Genomic DNA, 18,648 nt, shown 5'->3' with positions numbered 1-18,648 from the left:
TTTCTTTCCTTGTTAATTCACACTGTTTTCTCCATATTTTGTTTTTCCATCTTCCACTGCAAACTAATTAATTTTGTTCTCCCCCTTCATTTTATTTTTCACCAAATTATAAGGACCAAAGATTATCACCAAAAGCATAGCTTCTTGTGCTCTCATAGCAAATAATTCAAAGATTTCAAATATATATTATTGTGAAAAGATTCACACAAAACACACAAACAAACAATGCAGCAGAAGTATAAGAAATGCAAAGAAAAAGAAGGAACACACTTTTTTTTTTTTTTTGAGGGTATACTTACCCAATAAGCAAAAGCAATTGCAAAGATTTCCAACAAATCTTTAACCTCAAAACCCAAAACCCCAATACTCTCAAAACCTTCTCACACATTAAAGCCTAAGCTCCCGAGGACCAAAACTCGTTTGGTCCCCAAATCTCTCAGAAGAATAGGTATTGTTAGAGAGGAGGCCGAAAATCCTACGGTCTCTTTGGAAGTGCTTCTAGAGGGGGTAAAAGCGCTTTTGGCAAAAGTGCTTATGGAGCTAGAAACTCTTTGTGGAGAAGCACCTAATATGTGTTTCTTTGGGAAGCAATCGTAAGTGCTTTTCCAGTAAACTCTTGGATTTTTTATGAAAATTTTAACATTTTTATAATATAAGCATTTTGGCTAGAAGCGCTTATAATTAGAAGTACTTCCTAAAGAAGCATTTTAACTATATAAAATGTGAAGAAAACTTATATATATATATATATATATTAACTCTCGCACACTTCAAGGATGCTAGGACTCGAATCTAGGACTTTTTCTAGAGGAGCAATTGCTCTAAACCACTACACTTATGGGTTCTTTGCAATTTAAAGCTAACATAAGTAGTGAAGAAGGGTGGGAAAATATGTTCCAATTAAGATGAATCGAAAGATCATCCTTTTTAATATCAATATAACCAAAAATTAAAAAAAAAAAGTACTATTTGAAGAAAACAAATTTGACTATTTTCTCTCCCCCTCCCTCTTCCTAACTATCTAGGGGTGTGTGTGTGTACGAACCATACATATTGAATTGGTGCCGTATCATAAAATTGAAACCGTGAAATCCCAACGTAACCTTTCAGCAAGCATGCTTATTCACAAGTCACAACCACCATACCACAAAGAACCTTTTGAGGCTTTTGAGGAAGTACTTAAATTAATAAACATACATATATAAATTGCAAATCTTTCCTTTACAAATGTGATCTGTATGTGTATCTATCTAGCTAGGCTATCTAATCCGCAGTCCCTCACCATCCTCTATAAAGAGATTTGATTCCTGTGGCATTATAAATAAAATAAAATAAATTAATTTTTTGTTTACACACTAATTACACCATTAATGGACATTAACAAACTTTACACTTAAAAATTATGTATGGTCCTGCACTGGTTTGCAAGATAAGGTTACGATGGAGTACAACCATTCATCTTGTTCATCATTACATCGTAATACTAAATTATTTGTATAATCCTCATGACATATCAACTAATTATAAAGAATTTGTTAGGGAAAGGGGGAGAGAAAAAGAATGCCCATGTCCTTCGAGCAATGATTACTTTTTGAGACATCAACAACTCCCATTCATAAGAAAATAAATTAGGCTCAACTATTCTATACAAGATTATGAAAGTGGAAGATTGTAGCCTAGGGAGGTGAGTTCCACTTCCACTCACCAGTCACCACCAAGCTTTTCTCAATCACCTTTTGCTCAATATGACCTTTCTAATTAATGGTATTTTTTTATTTTTTTTATTTTTTTATTTTTAAACTTTTAAAGGGAGAGAGAATCAATTATAACATAATTAGCTAGAAATAATATTTTTAAATAAAATTTTAGGGTTGGTTAATTACTGTTTGTACTCAATTTCGTCCTCAACTTTTTAAAATTAATAATTTACAACCACATATATATAGTTATGAATCTTTACACCATCGACCCCTTCGTTAGTGTAACCGTGAAATTAATCTTCAAACTTTAAGAAATTATTTGTGTTGTAGCATTATATAACCTCACCACCATTGTCTTTTTCCCCCTTACTCTTTTGACCACAATCAATGACTACATATGTCGGTCATTATTGCCACGAAAAAAATGAGTAATGATACATATTTCATTGGGCTTCCTCACAAAACAAATATTAGTCTCCAATCTCCACTACAAGCCAATGAAACTTTATGGTTCAAATTTTTTTTCCTTTTTTCTTGCCATTCTATATGATTACTTTGACCTAAAAGGGTTCATAATAGCAAACCATATGATTGTATCGAACGGCGGATGTGGGGATTGTCTTCCTATCATACAACATGATCATATTTTTCATATTTCTGAGTTTATGATATGATAATTAAATTCTTGGCCTGCTTTAGTAAAGTTTCCAAGTTGAAGTGTAATCAAAAGACTGGTCTATTATAGGGGAATGATGAACATATATTTCCATACAATTAGTGGACCATAATGACACTCACATGGCCCATACAATTAGTGGAACATAATAAGAGAAAAAGGCCCAAAATAAAAAATATATATAACATTATTAATTGCCAAAAAAATTTTTTATAAAAAAAACCCTTTCATAAGATGGGGAGGGAGTCAGCAAAAGAAAGGAGAAAACACCATCACCATCTTTATTAAATTTCAGTAATAATGCCACCTGATAGGGGGGATTCAATTTGGTACCTATTGTTAAATGAATAGCTAGTTGATAGTAATGCTATTATATTTACCAAAAAAAAAAAAAAAAAACCAGTTGACTAATAGCTAGTCGGTAGTAATGCTAATATATTTGCTAATCATATTGATGAGTTTGTTATCGAGTCATTTGCTAGAATTCGAATATGTGACCTTATCTGGCATTGGGAAACGAAATATCGGTAAATGAAAAGTATGAAGTTTAATTGGTTCAATTTTGTAATGTTTGCAAATGTCATAGTCTTGTTGCTATTTGCTAATCTACCTTTCACTGCTTCAATAGGAGTGTCCTTATTATTAGAAGAGAATTCGTAGAGAATCATCTCTCTTATCACTAGTTAGGTCTAGTAATGATGGGGAGTCTTATTTTCCTCCATGGTAGGCCGTTCTTTAGTAGTGTAATAGGCCCCCCACTTTTGTTTGTTCAATAATTGCTTCCAAAAGAGGCATTAATTCATATCTTCGATTATTATTAACAATCTTAAGAGCATAATAAATTGTTTTTATGAAAAAACGTAGCAAGTCAATTAAAGAGCATTTATTTATCGTCACAATGGAAAGGAACAAGGCATATAATCATTAGAATTGTACTTCATTGTTCTTTATATTATCAAAAACAAGTAGAATTTTACACTTCTCTCTTATGCATTAAAATAATTATTATTTCAATTTGCACTAATCGTTCATGTAGTTTACATGAATTTTCACTTTTGTCCTTGTAGAGCTTTCTCGTTTTCATTTTCGACTCGTAAAAATTATGTTTCCACCCACAAAATTTTAAGGGGCTTCAAAGCTTGTAACAATAGCTTTCAAGATCAAACCCTAAGAAAGTTTTGAAGCATGGTCACTCAATCATATGAGCATGAAAACCAAAATTGAAAATAGATTTAGAATTCCCAAAGAATACTCTTAAAAGATCCCAAATTCATTTTAAGAAAAAACAGAGCGAGCAAAAATGAACTTTTTCAAAGGAGAAGGTGTGCACAAAAATGGATGGAAAAATTATCTAACTTTACATGGGCTATTGATGCATGCCACTAGTCCATGCTATTATCTAATATCACAAGCCCATGTCAAATTCATAAGAAGATAAGAAATATAATACGAGGCACAAAGCATTAGCAACCAACAAGACTGCCTAGCTATTATTATTGTAGATGGCATTGGCAAAAGAGAAGAGAGAAAAATTAATACAAATTTATAAATAAATCCAATCCTAGACATTTATTTATAAAAAAACTCAAACACTATTTAAACATAGAAACACACCCAAAATCAATAATTGTATATTTTTTGGGTGTGTTTATAAATAGGTTTTGAGTGTGTGTAATGATGAGTTTTGGGTGTGTTTATAAAATGTTTTGGGTGTTGGATTTTTTTATAATTTCAGCCCCCATTTTAAGTGTTTTAGTGAAACTCCCAAAAATTAAAGCATCGCATCCAAGTAGATGAGCGAAATAAATTTGATTATTCAAAGAGGAGCAGATGAATCAGTTGGCAAGTGCTCGAGTCTTGAGAGAAGGTGTTGCTAAGGCAGATGAATCTTATTTTTTTTCTTGTACAAATGAATGATTGAATGAAAGAGAATGTGAAACTGGAAATTTCAGGAGTAGGGCTGTAAATCATTTTCCTCACTGACGAAATTTTCAATCACCTGGGTCTCCGCTTTTTCACTTTAGTTTTATCATCAAAATCTGTGGCATCGGATTATTTTTCAGTCTCTACAGACGCCCCACTTTAAAGAACACTCATACGAAAACAAATGCACAAAAAGCCTTCACTATAGAAATCACCCCATTTATACAATATTGTTACAGGTATGACAAAATTATGGAAGTAAAAGCCTAGGGTTAGAGGAGCTGCTAAAGAATGAGAAGAAAAAGCGGATAAACTCAATAATCAGGACAAGTGGAAAGCTACTATACAAAGAATGGTACAAAAATCCCGGTGCTACTCTACATTTTGGGTATGCCTAAAGGTTGTTTGAACAATATACAAAGGGTGACTAAATATTCCCACCCCCCATAAATAACTCACTTCTTGGTCTTCGACCCCCTCACCAACACGCCCAACCGGTGCAATATACAAAGGGTGTGCGCATATTGATCTCGAATCTCGAATTGGGACTAGGTTTGAAAAAGGATAGAGTGTGAGCATAGCAAACTATTATTGGGAAACTCGAGAACGTTGGAGACCTATAAAGAATTGGAAAGTGTTGAATAAGAAGAGGTAGCCTTAGGAGGACCTAGAGAAGAGTTGGAAGATTCTACAATGGTTTCAAGGTCAAGTAAAGGTTTTAGTCTTCTCTCCACCTCATTGCTTTGTAGGCTTATCTCCTCCAAAATCATAGACAAAGCAGAGTTGCAAGATTCTTCATCCCTGAATGCTAGGGTCCATCTGCCATCAACCAAAGCTTTTGTCCTCGCTTTCCCGTGGGCACCATATCTAGCAGGCTCCACAAAGGGGAAAGTGGATGGACGGATCCGCAAGTGCATCCATCTTGAATGCTTATCGTCAACTTTTGGCTGAAAGCAACGACAAGAAAAGATTAGATACATGTGAAACTATAGCAGTCTGAAATTATTCAAAATAATAAATAAACTAAGTCATTATTACAAACCTTCCACAGAAAACATCTGGTACTGTTTACCAATATGAACTGTAAAGAGAGTACCACAGAAATAATATACATACTGAACATATTCTAAGCTTAAGAAAACCATAAGATTGAATATAAACAAACGCAAAGGAAGCATTGATGCTATAAATGCTACACAAAAATACGAAATCAAAATAGGAAAATGAAGCACTACAGCTATAAACATACATCGGTACCGGCCAAAGGTGCAACCATACGGACAACTCCATAAGGCTCCTTTAAGGGTAACTCTTCAGCTAAAACAACCCACCCAGATGCACCCAAAGAGATTGCTATAAAGCAAAAATGACGTTCTTTACCCCTCTCAAACGCAATTCTACAAGGCACAGCATCAACTGCATATGGTAGCAACAGAAATTAATCAAGAAATACTCCATGTTGGGTTAAAGAAATAAAATATTTCATATGAAGTTGAAGTGTATGATGGCTGTCAGAAAATTAAATTAACATGTACAGGTCATAATGTACTATAAAACTTTCTTAAAGTTACAAATATGTGCAGGATAGAGAACTGACCAAGTCTTAGCTCAGTGCCAAGCTTTGGACCTGAGGAATCAATGCCAGCACTTTGTGCACGGGAATTTTCAAAAATATCAGCTGGAGGGTTAATAGGAGGTTTCTCAGGCAAAGATCTACCAACGGAGAAAATTTGAAGTTGGTGTTGAAGCACAAATACCTGAAGTATGATAAAGATTAGCCGCCAGAACAATGTTTCAGGTACCACAAGGGGCCACATAAGACAAATGCATCTGACGTGCTTATGTATTTGATGAATAAACTATAACGTTCTCTTTTTACTTCTTTATTCAAGATTCAGAGACCAATGACAAAAATACTGAGATATTGAGCTTCATGGATGCTCCAGTATAATCGTCTATCTGACAACATCGTAAATTTTTTATAGAGTACCAACACAAACCTTGACCAATTCACACATCCTTTCACCAGCAGCAAACGATGAATCACTTGTTATACCATCTGTTAGGAAAACAGAGACATTAATTCAATGTCTCCTTAAAACAACATTGGAGGTTTCAAAATCCTTCAATTAAATATCCACAACAGGTCTCCGTCCTACCTTCAGAAGAGAACATCTGAGATGATAACAGAATGCACTTGGGCTCTTTCCGAGGGGAGGAGGCCTCTATAGCTACAAGTTTCCAGAAAAACATCAATAAAACATTTAAAAACCAACTCATAATTCATAGAATTTTTTTTTTTTTTTTGAATTACCTCTCTTGCACCTTTTCCATTCATCAGAGAGAATTGTAATAAGTAGATCTGGCCAGATTCCTCTGGTCTCTTTGAGAAGAGCACTAGCACAGTTCTTATACGAATCCTGTATAAGAAAAAGAATATTTGTACACAATATGTTTAAGTATTTTATCTGGAAAGTTTAGAAAATATGGACTCTACGTGGATGCAATAAGAATTGAAAGAGAGGTTTTTTCTTGTTGAGCCTATGCATTGTTGTTCTTTTCATGTGGGGAGGTCTACATCTATGCTCCATGGCTGGAACATAAAAATGTAAAAACAATGTCTAGGATCAAGATCCCTTCCAGATCAAAAAGTAGAAGAAACATTGGCCTGCATAGCCTTAAAAGACACATTACTATTAATAATTTTAATACTTTCAAGAAATATTGTCCACTCCCTTAATTGGCATCTCCTAAATCTATAACGCCTGCAAGATAGTACAAAACCACAAATAAGAGTACAAATGGTCCCCATGCCAAGAAAGGAAACAAGTCTTACGAGCATAAATTTTAAAAACCTTGCCAAACAGTGCACAACAAAATTATAAACAATAGAAACATAAATGAAAGAAAGACGATAAAAAAACAGAGTTCATACCAAAAAGAGGGCATCAATAGATGGTTCCATTAACCCAATTCAAACAAAGTACATGAAACTGTTAAGACTATCATGTCCTAGCTAGTACCTAAATTCGTATTAACTAAAACATGAACTTTAGTCATATACCAACAGAAGTACCATACATATATGGGGTTCTTTATAAACCTATATAATGAACACAGATAATATGCTATTCTTCTACTATTCTGTCTGTCGTAAGAAATGAGCTTACATTCAGCAACTTGAGATGATGGCTGTTAAATTCTGCCTGGCTATAAGGAAGTAACTGGCGCAAAAGCCAACCACCATCCCATAATGTCTCTGCAGATATATTTGAACGGCAAAATAGACTAACCAATGCATCAAGCACCTAGGCAACATACCAAAAAATATATTAGGGTCGCAAATTTTAAACAGACAACACTGTTCCATTTCGGTTGAATGATACAAGGGGAAAGAAAAAACGGTCTGCATGTATGTAAGAGAGAGAGAGAGAGAGAGAGAGAGAGAGAGAGAATACAGATGTGCTTACTAATTGTATAAAGAGTAAACTGTCATTTTACCCCTTAAACTATCACTAAATTGTGAATATACACCCGAGACAATTTTTTTCTGGTAAATTAATGACTTGCTATATATTCAGGACTTGCCATCAACTTTCACAAAGTCCATCTAATTTGCCATCAACAAGTATCATGTGCACAGCATGTGGTCACTTTTTGAAGGCAAATCATTTTACAAGATAAAATAACTGTTAAAAAAAATTTATATTAAAAAAAAAAATTTTAAAAAAACACCCACACACACATATAACTCATCTTAGCCCTAAGAACTTCCCCAACCCCAACAACCATCCCATTCCTAGAATTACCTGGAATCTGTGTACACGAGGGCTAGCTCTCACTTCCAGAAAAGAACACACAACTCCATACTGCTCCTGTAAGTTAGAAAAGGTTAACCAAACAATGAAGAATTTATAATGATAGGCAACAACTAACAATGAAAACAAGCTAAAAACTTAAAGAAAATGGAACATTCTAGAACTCGAAACCTTAAATTTTTATTGACTATGAAATAGATAAATAACCATAATAATGATTAACCCAAACTGTTGACTTATTGACACAACTTGAAAGCTTGGAACCAGTTCTGTAAAATAATTGGCACTCAAGGAAATGTTAGCCTCCGGAAAGACACATAGTTTCAGTCATTGACAAATCACTATTACAGGAAGACACGTTGTTACAGTCACTCAAGGAAATGTAAGCCTCTGGAAAGGTGGATGAGCACACACTTGGGCCTGGAATTGATGAAATTTGGGGAAAACTTGGAACCCCCGGGTGGTTACATTTTGGTGCATAATAGAGGAAAGAGGAATAGACAACAATATAAACACCGTATTTAAAGAATATGTGTGCACACACAGAATGTAGTGTTCAGTTAAATGGTTTACGAACACGATAGCACTTTCACTCCAAGGGAATGCAATATGGATGGGTTTTAGAAGAGTCAACAACTAACTTTTACATCCATGGATCTGTGTAAAAAGTTGACTTATCATTTTTAAACTGACAAAGTTACTATGGTAAAATAAAACGACTACACTTTGCCATTCGTTCCCACATTAGAAAGGGGAAACGCTTTGTGTCTTTTCTAAAGAAGAGATTCAATGAGTGCAATGAATGGTTCAGTAAATGTACTGGAATACTCTTTTGCAAGCTAGGAAAAAGGATGGCCATGTGTTTACTGTAAAACAATTACTACCTTAAGCTTTCGTAGACAGCTATCAAGTTCACTACCAAATTCGACACCATCTCTCGATGAGCCACTTTCTGAAGAAAATAGTTGCTCTTCACCTGAGCCTTCACCAACCAAAGCTTGCTGCAAGAATGCAACAAGAAAACAAGAAATTCAATTCAATTTCAAACTAAAGAATGCAACAACATTTTCAATCATATAAAGTAGTCGACAGTGCAGATCTAAATAAAACCATCAAAACCCAAAAAATGGATAAAGATAGCAGAAGAATAACTACAAATTGTGGCAAAGCATTGCTCTAGGCATGAGTTATAACTTATAAGACCAAAAAAAATGGTGGAAAAAATCTCAGGCTCATATCAAGTAGGAAAAACTATACATGCAGCTACCCCAATTCTCTGGTTAACTTTAAATACTCCCTCAGTATGCAAATTACTTGGACATCCTTTGAGCTCTCATTTTCTTTATTTATAATTATAACTCTTGTGACTCAATAAGGGGATAAATGACAAGAGTCGTAAATAGAAAGGAGGAGATTAAGGGTCCATAACATTTTCTAAAACCATTTCTGCAAAAATGAAAACAAAAACAAAAAAAAATTTGTATTTTCAAGATTTGAAAATGCGTCTGTAACTTCATCCAAGACAATTTCAGAAAACAAAAACAGTGAAATCTGGTACAAAGATGTGAAAATAACAGAAACTATGAAGAAAAAAGCGACCCCTCTCCATTAATACCAGTATTTTAAAATGATAAATACGCACACACACAAAATTTCACAACATTCATAAAAAATTATTCCAAAACTCTACTCTTTTTTTCATTCATAAAAAGAATTGTATCCCCATATTTTCCTTCTTCAAAACTATAATCCGAACCAAATTTATTTATTTTCCAGTAAATAATAAAAACAAAAGTCTCATTATCTTCTCTCTTCACTTTCAAGGTCTACCCCTCTCTTCATTGTCTCTATCTAATCCTGTCTCTCTTCATTTTCATTGACTAGAACGCCTCTCTCATTCTTTTTTGTGCCTCATTATCAAAAATTCAGGATGATATTCTCCGTCCACCACAAAATTAGAGAAGATGGGTTTTCTGAAGGTCACCCTTCTGGTCTTTGATTTCATTGTTTTTGTCTCTATGGAGGTTGAACAGAGAGAATTTCTGAAGAGACCAAAACAACGCAAATGAATGTGAGAGAGAGATTGTGAATCCACATACATAAATCCATCAAATAAAAATAGGAAATTGGAATCCTTGAACAATCTCTATTTCACCAAAGAAGAGTGACGCGAAGAGAGAGTGAAAAAGGCGTAGGAAAAGAGAGCCAAACGGAATTCCGACCCTCCGTGTTTTCACCTTCTAATCTCACATTCTGAAAAAAATTTCAAAAACAACGAAAATGTCCCAGGGATGTTGGGGAATCTCTTCTCTAAATTTTATTTTCCGCATTTTCTAAATCTGCTCACTGTAGCATATCTCAGCAGTTTTAAAAACAAAAACGAAAAATGGTACCTAACATTGGCCTATGTAAGTGACAGTACTTTAGTTTTATTTTTTGTCCATACAGCTCTGACTCATTTCTAACCAAGGAATTCAAACAATAAGATTGCTATATCTCGCTGTTCACTAAATTGTCAAAATTAGGTCATATCGAGAAAGCATCTATGACAAAAAATCAAATTATTGCTTAAAAGAAGGGGAACAGGAGAAGCTTAGATCGAACAGTACCCATAGAGAAAATAAAAGGCACTGGACATATGAACGCACAGACATCGCCATTAACTCAAGAAAGTCTTGTGTAATCTGGGAAAATTAATTGGGGTGTACTTAAGAACCAAATAAACCGCTAAAGCCAACCATTCCAAACTAAAGTGACCAGTTTGGTTCTGTTTTCAAAATTTATTAGGATTCATTTGATTTTTAAAATTCCAAAATTTGGTTTAGTTTTGATTTTCAAAAATTTGAAAACTATATTATCAAACCAACCCAAGGGATGCTAAACAGACCCTTTGCCGTCCACATGTCATCTAAGTCCTTGAATGACAAATATATCAACCATTCTATTCTAATAATTCTCTTGTTTTCTGAGACTTTGATTAGATAACTCATTTCTCAAGCAGAAAAATATCACAAAGATACTTAGGAGGAAAGGCATACCAGCAGAAGTTTCTTATGCTGTTTGCGTTGAGGAAGAATTCCAAGAGCATCTAGCATTGATTCATCCAATTCTACAAAAGTGCATATTTGGTCAGAAACAGCGACAAGAAACAGTTGTTTTAATTTGACAGAAGTGGAATTTGGTAAGGAAACAGTGATAAGAAGCAGGTGCAGTGAGATCTGCATTTCAGCAATATAACCTTTTGTCTGCAACAAAGTAGCTAGTACACTCAACGAACCCACCACTTGTACATCGTCCCCACTAGTAATATAAGAAATCAAAGCCTCCCTACACAGATGATCAACATAATGATAAATAACAACAAGATCGTTGGAAAGACTTGGGATTACGCCGAGTCAGTTGAGTTAAGTTACTGAGATTGTTTCACAGAATTTTATGGGCATGGATTCATCCTCCTGAAATAATCTAAAAAGGATAATGCATGATTTCCACGGGACAGTTCTTAACAACAACTTAGCCTTGTTCTAACTATAAGGATCGAGTGTTCTTATCAAGTGAAAGAAATTTAATAAAATTTTTAATCAAAAGCACAGTTTCAACTTCAAAATGAACAGCAATATCACTTCGGAAGCATAAATCAGCACAAACATGTTTTCAAACTTCCAAAAATCACTGCTCCACTACATGTATCCCAATTTTAATTTTCTTTCCTTTCGATTTCCCATGTCAAGAAAACTTGATTTCATACGTCTAATTTGCAATTTATAAGACAACAACAAAAAAAAAATCTTCAAAAGAAAAAAGAACGTACAGTTTAACAATCAAGGGAAAACAAGTTACTTCCAATAAATGAACTCCAGTGCGGCGTAGTATATCATAAGGCAAAATTTAAAGATCAGATAAGCACGCAAAGGAACACAAATTATCTTCTTCTTTATCCTTATTATGTTTAACAGAGTGCCAAACTAGAGAAACACATTATGAATTTGATTTTGGCAGGCTAATAAAATAAAAATAATAAAAACGATGTCATTGAGAAGAGCAGAGCAGTCTATCATTAGAGACTTACTCTTATAGGAGTAGGAAAAATAAAAATAATTTTTTTTGTAGTTGTAGTCAATCTCATCATGTTACCTCAAAGACAAATGAAAATCACAACAGTCATTTTCTCGTGGGACATCCTCTGAGTGGATTTGGGGAGAGCTTGACAAGTTTGTCACATCAACTCTTAGTATTCCAGCATCTGCCTTGGTTAGATTATTACTGTCTGGCGGTTGACTTTCATGTTCAAAAGCACACGAAGACGTATAGCCATTGGGCTTAGATCCGAACTTGGGTATGACAGCATCTAATGGACAGAAAAGAGCAGCAGCAACGGTATTTGCCAAATCCTTGATTTTCACTATGCGCAGGATGCAACAAACTAAATACAAAGAAATGGCAGCCCCAATTTGTACCCCCTGGATTTACAAAGCTAGCAAAAGTTAAATAAGAGCATGTTGCATTCTTGTATTATAAAAGAAACAAAAAGGGTATGTTTCCATACTTCGACAGCTTTTCTTGTAAGAGAAGGAAGAAGCAATGGAAATATCAAAAGCTGCAAGATGTTATCTGTAATTAACCTCCCAACATCAGGAATTCCTGCAGAAACAACATCACTAAAATAGTAGAGACTGTCCTCAATCTCATCAACAGCGGCAGAAATTAATGTGGTTGTCTCTGCAGATTCAGCACCCAGATTTCTGTCTCAAAATTCAAATGAAACTTTTTAGAGAAAATGAATGGAGCCTGCTATGGTAAAATTAGAATGATGCCATCACTCTTACTTCATAGTGTCAGAAACCAATGCATTTAGATTGATGCACTGCTTTCGGAAAAATGTAACCAGGTTTGAAAAATAATCTGCATGAGGGGCACTGGTGACATATCTATTGACAGACTCATCTCCAACTGAAAATCAGAACAAATTTTTACGTATCAAAATAAGTTGCAGTGAACAGGGTAACACTTTTGAGTAGTGTGTGTCTTAAGTTTATTAAGCAGAGACGAAACTCACCATGATAAACATTAAGCGTCAAAGCCCGTATGGCAGTGCGGACCATGCTCTCCTCGTGAAAGGCAAAATGTATTGCCTCAACATAGAGGGGAAATGAAACCACTTCATCCTAGATGCAGAAAGAAAAAGAGAGATATACAGGAAAATTAGCAATTAAAGAGATTAACTAATCAATGAAGCCTTTACATATAAAATTTAGAAGTTATAGACGATAGGCAAGCAATGTGAAAAATTTAAGGCAGGACAAGTAAATCATAATCCTCAATTCCTCATACTGTGTCTGCCTGAATGTATTTTGTAAAACTGGAGGCTATTTTTAAGGAGTTAAAATGTCAATCTTGGCGCCTAGTGATACAGAAATTGGAAAAGGATCTAGCAATCTTCCTTAGATATTTCATGCAACTGCATTCAGGTAATCACTAGCTACGAAACCACATACATAAAAAGTTTAAAGTGAATTCCATTTGAAAGATAATTGTAAGTGCCATAAACACAATAAAAGAGAAGAAAAAAAAAATTACTTACATTGTGAGTCTTTACAAGCAAAGAAATTGTATTCCTGTCTAGCTTTCCACTTATTGCTCTTCACAGCCCATACCGCACAAACATAGCAACCAAACATGTCAGAAAAAGTACTAGTTGCAGAGAACTTGTATATAGGGTGATCATCAATTATCATAAGGACAACAAAGAAACCAAAAACAAACCTTAAGAAGGATATGTAGTATGACAGTAGTTCTTCATTTTGGAAATCAAACGAATAAGTTATCAAGTAGTTCATATGTTCATTACTGAACATGTAGTCTGCAAAAAAATTAATTGGTCACACCACCAAATCCATCAACATGGTTATAACCAACTGGAGCAGCTAAAGCAACTGCAAATTTTTTAGTATCTTTCTTCAGAAACAACTTACATATAGCATGTTCATTTTTTAGGTTCTGGATCATAATGCTGATTGTTTGCAGCAACTGAAGTGAAACACTCACAGTTCTGCTAACCTTCAATATTCGTACAAACTCTCCCATGACTTGCTTCTCCATGAAAAATCTGGAAAATTCACAGGACAATGTGAAAAAAGTACCAGTAAAACATACATCAAGCAACACTAAATATTGAAGTCTTACTCGAAAAAGGTCGAGTCATGCTGGTCCCCATATGTTATCAACTCCGCAATTGATCTCAGCGCTTCAATAACGAAATCCTTTATAACAGACTAAATGTTGGTACATTGAGAAAACAATTTCAATAACAGAATTCAGCTGAAAGAGGAAGAAGATTGACTCTAATTACCTTGTTCACTTCATTCACAATCTGGACTTTTACCAGCTGGTCAGTTAAATACCTACTCCAATAAGACAAATGTTGATTAACAAACATATCTATGACAAATATTTAATGCCAAAACATCACATAACATGTGTTTAAATCAAGGTCCAAAACACCATCAGTCCTCTAATGAACCAATGCTCCTAAATGACACAGAAAGAAATTATGCACCAATAGAACTTCAGGATTGGAAAAACTGTGACTAAAAAAGGGTTCTTTGTTTTATATAAGAGACCAAAAAAAGGCATCTTCAGAATCGGATGTTAGGTACCATCAATGTATTAGAAAAGCACAAGTATTGTAACCAGATAGATACAAAGGGATTCTTATAATTACGAAGCGGAGTTTTCGATAATACAGCTAAGGTTTAATAGTTTTTTTTTTTTTAATAGATTATTATTTTTTTTTTTTTTAATAGACTAAGGTTTAATAGTTATATAGCATATCCTTTTCTATGGTTATATCCCTACCACATGGTATTCTAATTTTTTCAAGATCCGACATGTCTGTACCTTGTCTTATTCTAACTCCACAACTATGAGTATCTCAATGGTCCATGGGATCACACATGGACCATTGAGATACTCATTTAACGACATTATTCATCCATGTGGCTCAGAAAAATGGCTCATTTTAAGGACCCCATTTGAGTGAATGCTAGTAAAAATGATCTCATTTAAAGGATGTCATTTGTCCGATAAACACTGAAATTATGATCATAGCTAAACAATTTCCGTTTTATTTTATTTTTTAAGGGATGATTATTAAATAGACCTAAAAAGTTAAAGGGTTTGAAAACGGACCACATTGTGAGGTTGGCCTGAGCACCTCCTGGTCCTCAAGTTGCTTTGCCAGTGACCACAAATCATCCAACAGGTAATAAGAAGTAATCTTCTAAAGGAGAATATTAAACCCTTGTTCCTTTCCTCTCTAGTTTTTTATTTGACAAAAGATGAAATCCTTTTCCACCCTTACTGATTTCAAGCTCTAGCCAGTTAATTGTACGCTTTTTGTAAATCGTCATGAACTCCTCCCAATCAAGATAAATCTTCACCATGCTAGTCCTAGAGCAAGCAGCAGGCTTCTTTGTGGCTCTTTAAAACATGCATTTCAACTAGCTTACCACCTTATTATCTTTACAACACCAGCAGAGACCCAAGTGGTTAAAATTGTGTGTTCTCCAAAATTCAAATTTTTTTCCACAGATCATTCAAGCCAGTCCAGCTTCCCCTTCATGTACACAACATTTTTATTTATTTTTTAAATACAAGCGATAGTCTAAGCTACAAGGAGGAGGAGGGGTTCACACACACACTCTACCAAGGTGCCATGGTGGTTCGAACCCCCGTTGGCCCTTCATGTACACAACATGATTCCACAACCTTGATTGAAACCCTTTCTGCATCCTCTATCAATCACAGTCCAAAGGTAGTGTCTCTAACACTCTTTTTATTTATGTCAAGCTGGCTTCCTACTTCTCAGTTCGAATATTTGGCATCTAAATTTCCCTCAGACAATAGCATCCTCTATTAAATACTACAGAACAAACAATGTTGTCACCGGCAACAGAAAGTTCTTTACTTATTTTGGCATACAGAACTTGTATCCACTTAAGTTCTTTACCCTTCACACTAATTTTACTTCTAGGAATGCTAAACTAGCTCATTTATATTTCTATCTTCCCACCACTATCTCAGAAATCAAACATAAACATAAAAACAAAAAGAATCGTCTTTGTACCATACTTAGACTTCTACATACAAATTAACTCTGCAAGTCCAAATTATAATCTAAAATGTAAAAATTTCAGTCACAATATAATCAAATTCATCAAAGTGACCACGCAGTAGCCTGTAATTACCCTAGTTAAGCACTAACACCAACTTAATTATAAGAAAACCAACGAAAAACTCAAAATTGGAGTTAAATTGAGCTTGAATTCAATATGGGGTACACAAACCTGAGCTCGTCTAAGGAGAACCGATCCCTGGGCTTCCAAAACGAAAACCACATGATTTGTTTTCCGAATCGTTCAGATTATAGCACACTATTGGAATTCATTCCGATAGGGATTTCGAAGATCGACCGCGAAAGGCGGCGCTATATACACCATCGAAGTTCTCCGAGCAGCTTCGGAAGATGTGTTTGATTTTGATCAGGAGACGGAAAGAAACAGAAATTTTGCCAGAAAGGCAAGAAGGCCTTTCATGCTTGCGGAGCTGGCAACAGTGGGTCACAGTATTTTGGGCCGGGTTGAAGTTCTTTTGGGCATCGCTATGGGTTCATTTGCTAGGATCTTTTGGGCCTGATAAGCCGGGATATAGCAATTTCAAATGTTCATATGATCGGGCGTTAACTAATTTTGTTTCATGGCTGGTTGTTGTAAATTCTAATACAAATGCCGACATAGTTTTTTTTTTCAATTTTTCCTTCTTTTTTTTTTTTTTTTTTTGGGGGGTGTAAAAGGAGTACTTTATAGAAGAACAAACAAAACTGTGAATGGCTACAAACCAAAAAGACCAACCAGAGAGGTCAGTCCCAAAACAGTAAACAAAACAAATGAAAGAAAAAACTGAAAGAGAAAATTTAGAGAAGTGTCCAGTTCGATGGGCAAGGTAATCCATCCTTGGAATCAGTTTCCACAATAACATTAGTGAAACCTCGTACATGTGCCAGCTCCAAGCCACTCCGGATAGCATGACATTCCGCTTGCACAACTGATAATGACTGGAAACAATGTGCAATGCCATCAAGCAAAATACCAGTATGATCCCTTATCACAACAACTCCATCAAAGGTTGCATTCGAAACTTTATCCCAAGCAGCATCACAGTTTATTTTGACAGTCCCCACTGGAGGATTGACCCACTGATGCTGATCACAGGTGTATTATTGAAATGGTTTCTATTTTCTTTCGAGCTCACAAGTGAGATAAATTCCACAACACTTCCATCCGCCAAGGAGGCCGTGAGTTCTGGCGATGGTGGGCAGGAATTTGAATTGTCATACACCATTGTACAACGAGTTTTCCAAATAGCCCAGCTAGTAAAGGCAAAGTGAGTAATAATCCATCCTTTCTCCTCCAAATTAAAAGTCTCACACAACCAAAGATCAAGAATCCAGCTATCCGACGAAGTGAAAGCTTGAGGCAGAGGTCTGTAAGCAATACAACTAGCAAACCACACTTTGGCAGCCCAAGGGCAAAGGAAGAGTGTATGCTCAATGGATTCAGGTTGTTCCTTGCAAAAAGGGCAAATGGGAGATTGGAAAGCTTGCGTTTGAAAACGATCTCAAAAGTGGGAAGGAAACCATTGACAGAACGCCATTTTAGGGAGTGTCTGGCAATTCCAAATACGAAACCAGACATTAGAATCAATCACATGAGAAGAGCTTGCCTTCATCACAACCTGATTCTTTTTATTCTTCATGAGATAGTAATATCCAGATTTAACTGAGTATCTCCCATTCATAGTATGTGGCCAAATAAGTCTGTAAACCGCATATCCTTTTCGTATGGATGACTTGGGCCCTACTTGGGGGCTTGGGCCCATACTGGACCTGTGAGTATGGATAATCTCTAACGGAAGATATGCACACTTCGAGAGGACTGGAGCTAGTCCCAGTCTAACCCTCTCTGATGATTAAATCAAAAACTAACTTGAGCTAGAGAGAGAATGGATGCAGGGTTTTTATCATGAAATGATTTATTACCTTTGTCCAGAGATAGGTGAGGGGTATTTATAAGGGGGAGAAGGAGAGACCCAGATATTTTATGGGATAGGATCTTTTCTTTATTCCCCTAAGTTTGAATCATACTTAATGCTCTGTTTCCGACCACCCTGCTTTGTGACAGGGGTTAAGTGGCGAAGTGATAGGTGAACAAGGATGAGAGGTGTATTAAATATTCTCTTTCTATCACCAACATGTTAACTCAGAGATCGAAGGGTAGAGCAACACCTGCTTAAGGATGGGATGCGCATCAAGCGACCTTTCCTGTCTGCCAGGCTGTTTCATTTAATGCATCTCAAGCCAAGACATGGTGCCGTAGTGGTTGGGTCGGGTCTTTGAATGCCTGATCACTAGTCTCATTCTGATCTGTTTCATTCTTCGATGAGCTCTTTGTCGTGGTCATATACGCTCGGCTCG

General features: G+C 35.4%; 1 protein-coding gene across 7 annotated transcripts; it reads right to left on the bottom strand.

The window, feature by feature from the left end:
- Nucleotides 1–4,484: 4,484 nt before the first annotated feature.
- On the bottom strand, nucleotides 4,485–16,676 carry LOC103323639 (CLEC16A-like protein). Of its 7 annotated transcripts, none has more exons than XM_016792495.2 (22): nucleotides 16,463–16,676; nucleotides 14,467–14,518; nucleotides 14,301–14,389; nucleotides 14,090–14,223; nucleotides 13,881–13,977; nucleotides 13,699–13,756; nucleotides 13,174–13,282; nucleotides 12,944–13,067; nucleotides 12,664–12,859; nucleotides 12,252–12,577; nucleotides 11,356–11,444; nucleotides 11,156–11,226; nucleotides 9,002–9,118; nucleotides 8,109–8,174; nucleotides 7,470–7,607; nucleotides 6,614–6,719; nucleotides 6,459–6,530; nucleotides 6,300–6,358; nucleotides 5,897–6,056; nucleotides 5,549–5,715; nucleotides 5,342–5,380; nucleotides 4,853–5,246 (listed from the first exon to the last, which is right to left on the bottom strand). In XM_016792495.2, the coding sequence occupies exons 1-22, from the start codon at nucleotides 16,513–16,515 to the stop codon at nucleotides 4,917–4,919; spliced, it is 2,652 nt and encodes an 883-aa protein (XP_016647981.2). In that variant the 5' UTR covers nucleotides 16,516–16,676; the 3' UTR covers nucleotides 4,853–4,916. The 7 variants fall into 7 exon arrangements, with proteins under 7 accessions (XP_016647983.2, XP_008223865.2, XP_016647981.2 ...); XM_016792496.2 differs by having other exon boundaries at nucleotides 14,301–14,377; XM_016792498.2 differs by having other exon boundaries at nucleotides 14,301–14,361; nucleotides 16,463–16,533.
- Between the last annotated feature and the right edge of the window lie 1,972 nt (nucleotides 16,677–18,648).

This window comes from Prunus mume, linkage group LG2, assembly GCF_029339155.1.
Source record: "Prunus mume cultivar Tortuosa linkage group LG2, ASM2933915v1, whole genome shotgun sequence".
Classification (NCBI taxonomy): Eukaryota; Viridiplantae; Streptophyta; class Magnoliopsida; order Rosales; family Rosaceae; genus Prunus; species Prunus mume.
The sequence above is the reverse complement of the archived record's forward strand: the minus strand, read 5'-3'. Positions and strand labels throughout refer to the sequence as shown.

Excerpts from the sequence above, each read along its gene's own strand:
- LOC103323639 (XM_016792495.2), bottom strand. The coding sequence starts at position 16,515 with ATGTGGTTTTCGTTTTGGAAGCCCAGGGATCGGTTCTCCTTAGACGAG. Across the intron at positions 11,445-12,251 it reads GATTTTCATTTGTCTTTGAG|GGAGGCTTTGATTTCTTATA; the intron begins GTAACATGATGA and ends TCATCTGTGTAG. Across the intron at positions 7,608-8,108 it reads CTCGTGTACACAGATTCCAG|GTGCTTGATGCATTGGTTAG; the intron begins GTAATTCTAGGA and ends TATGTTGCCTAG.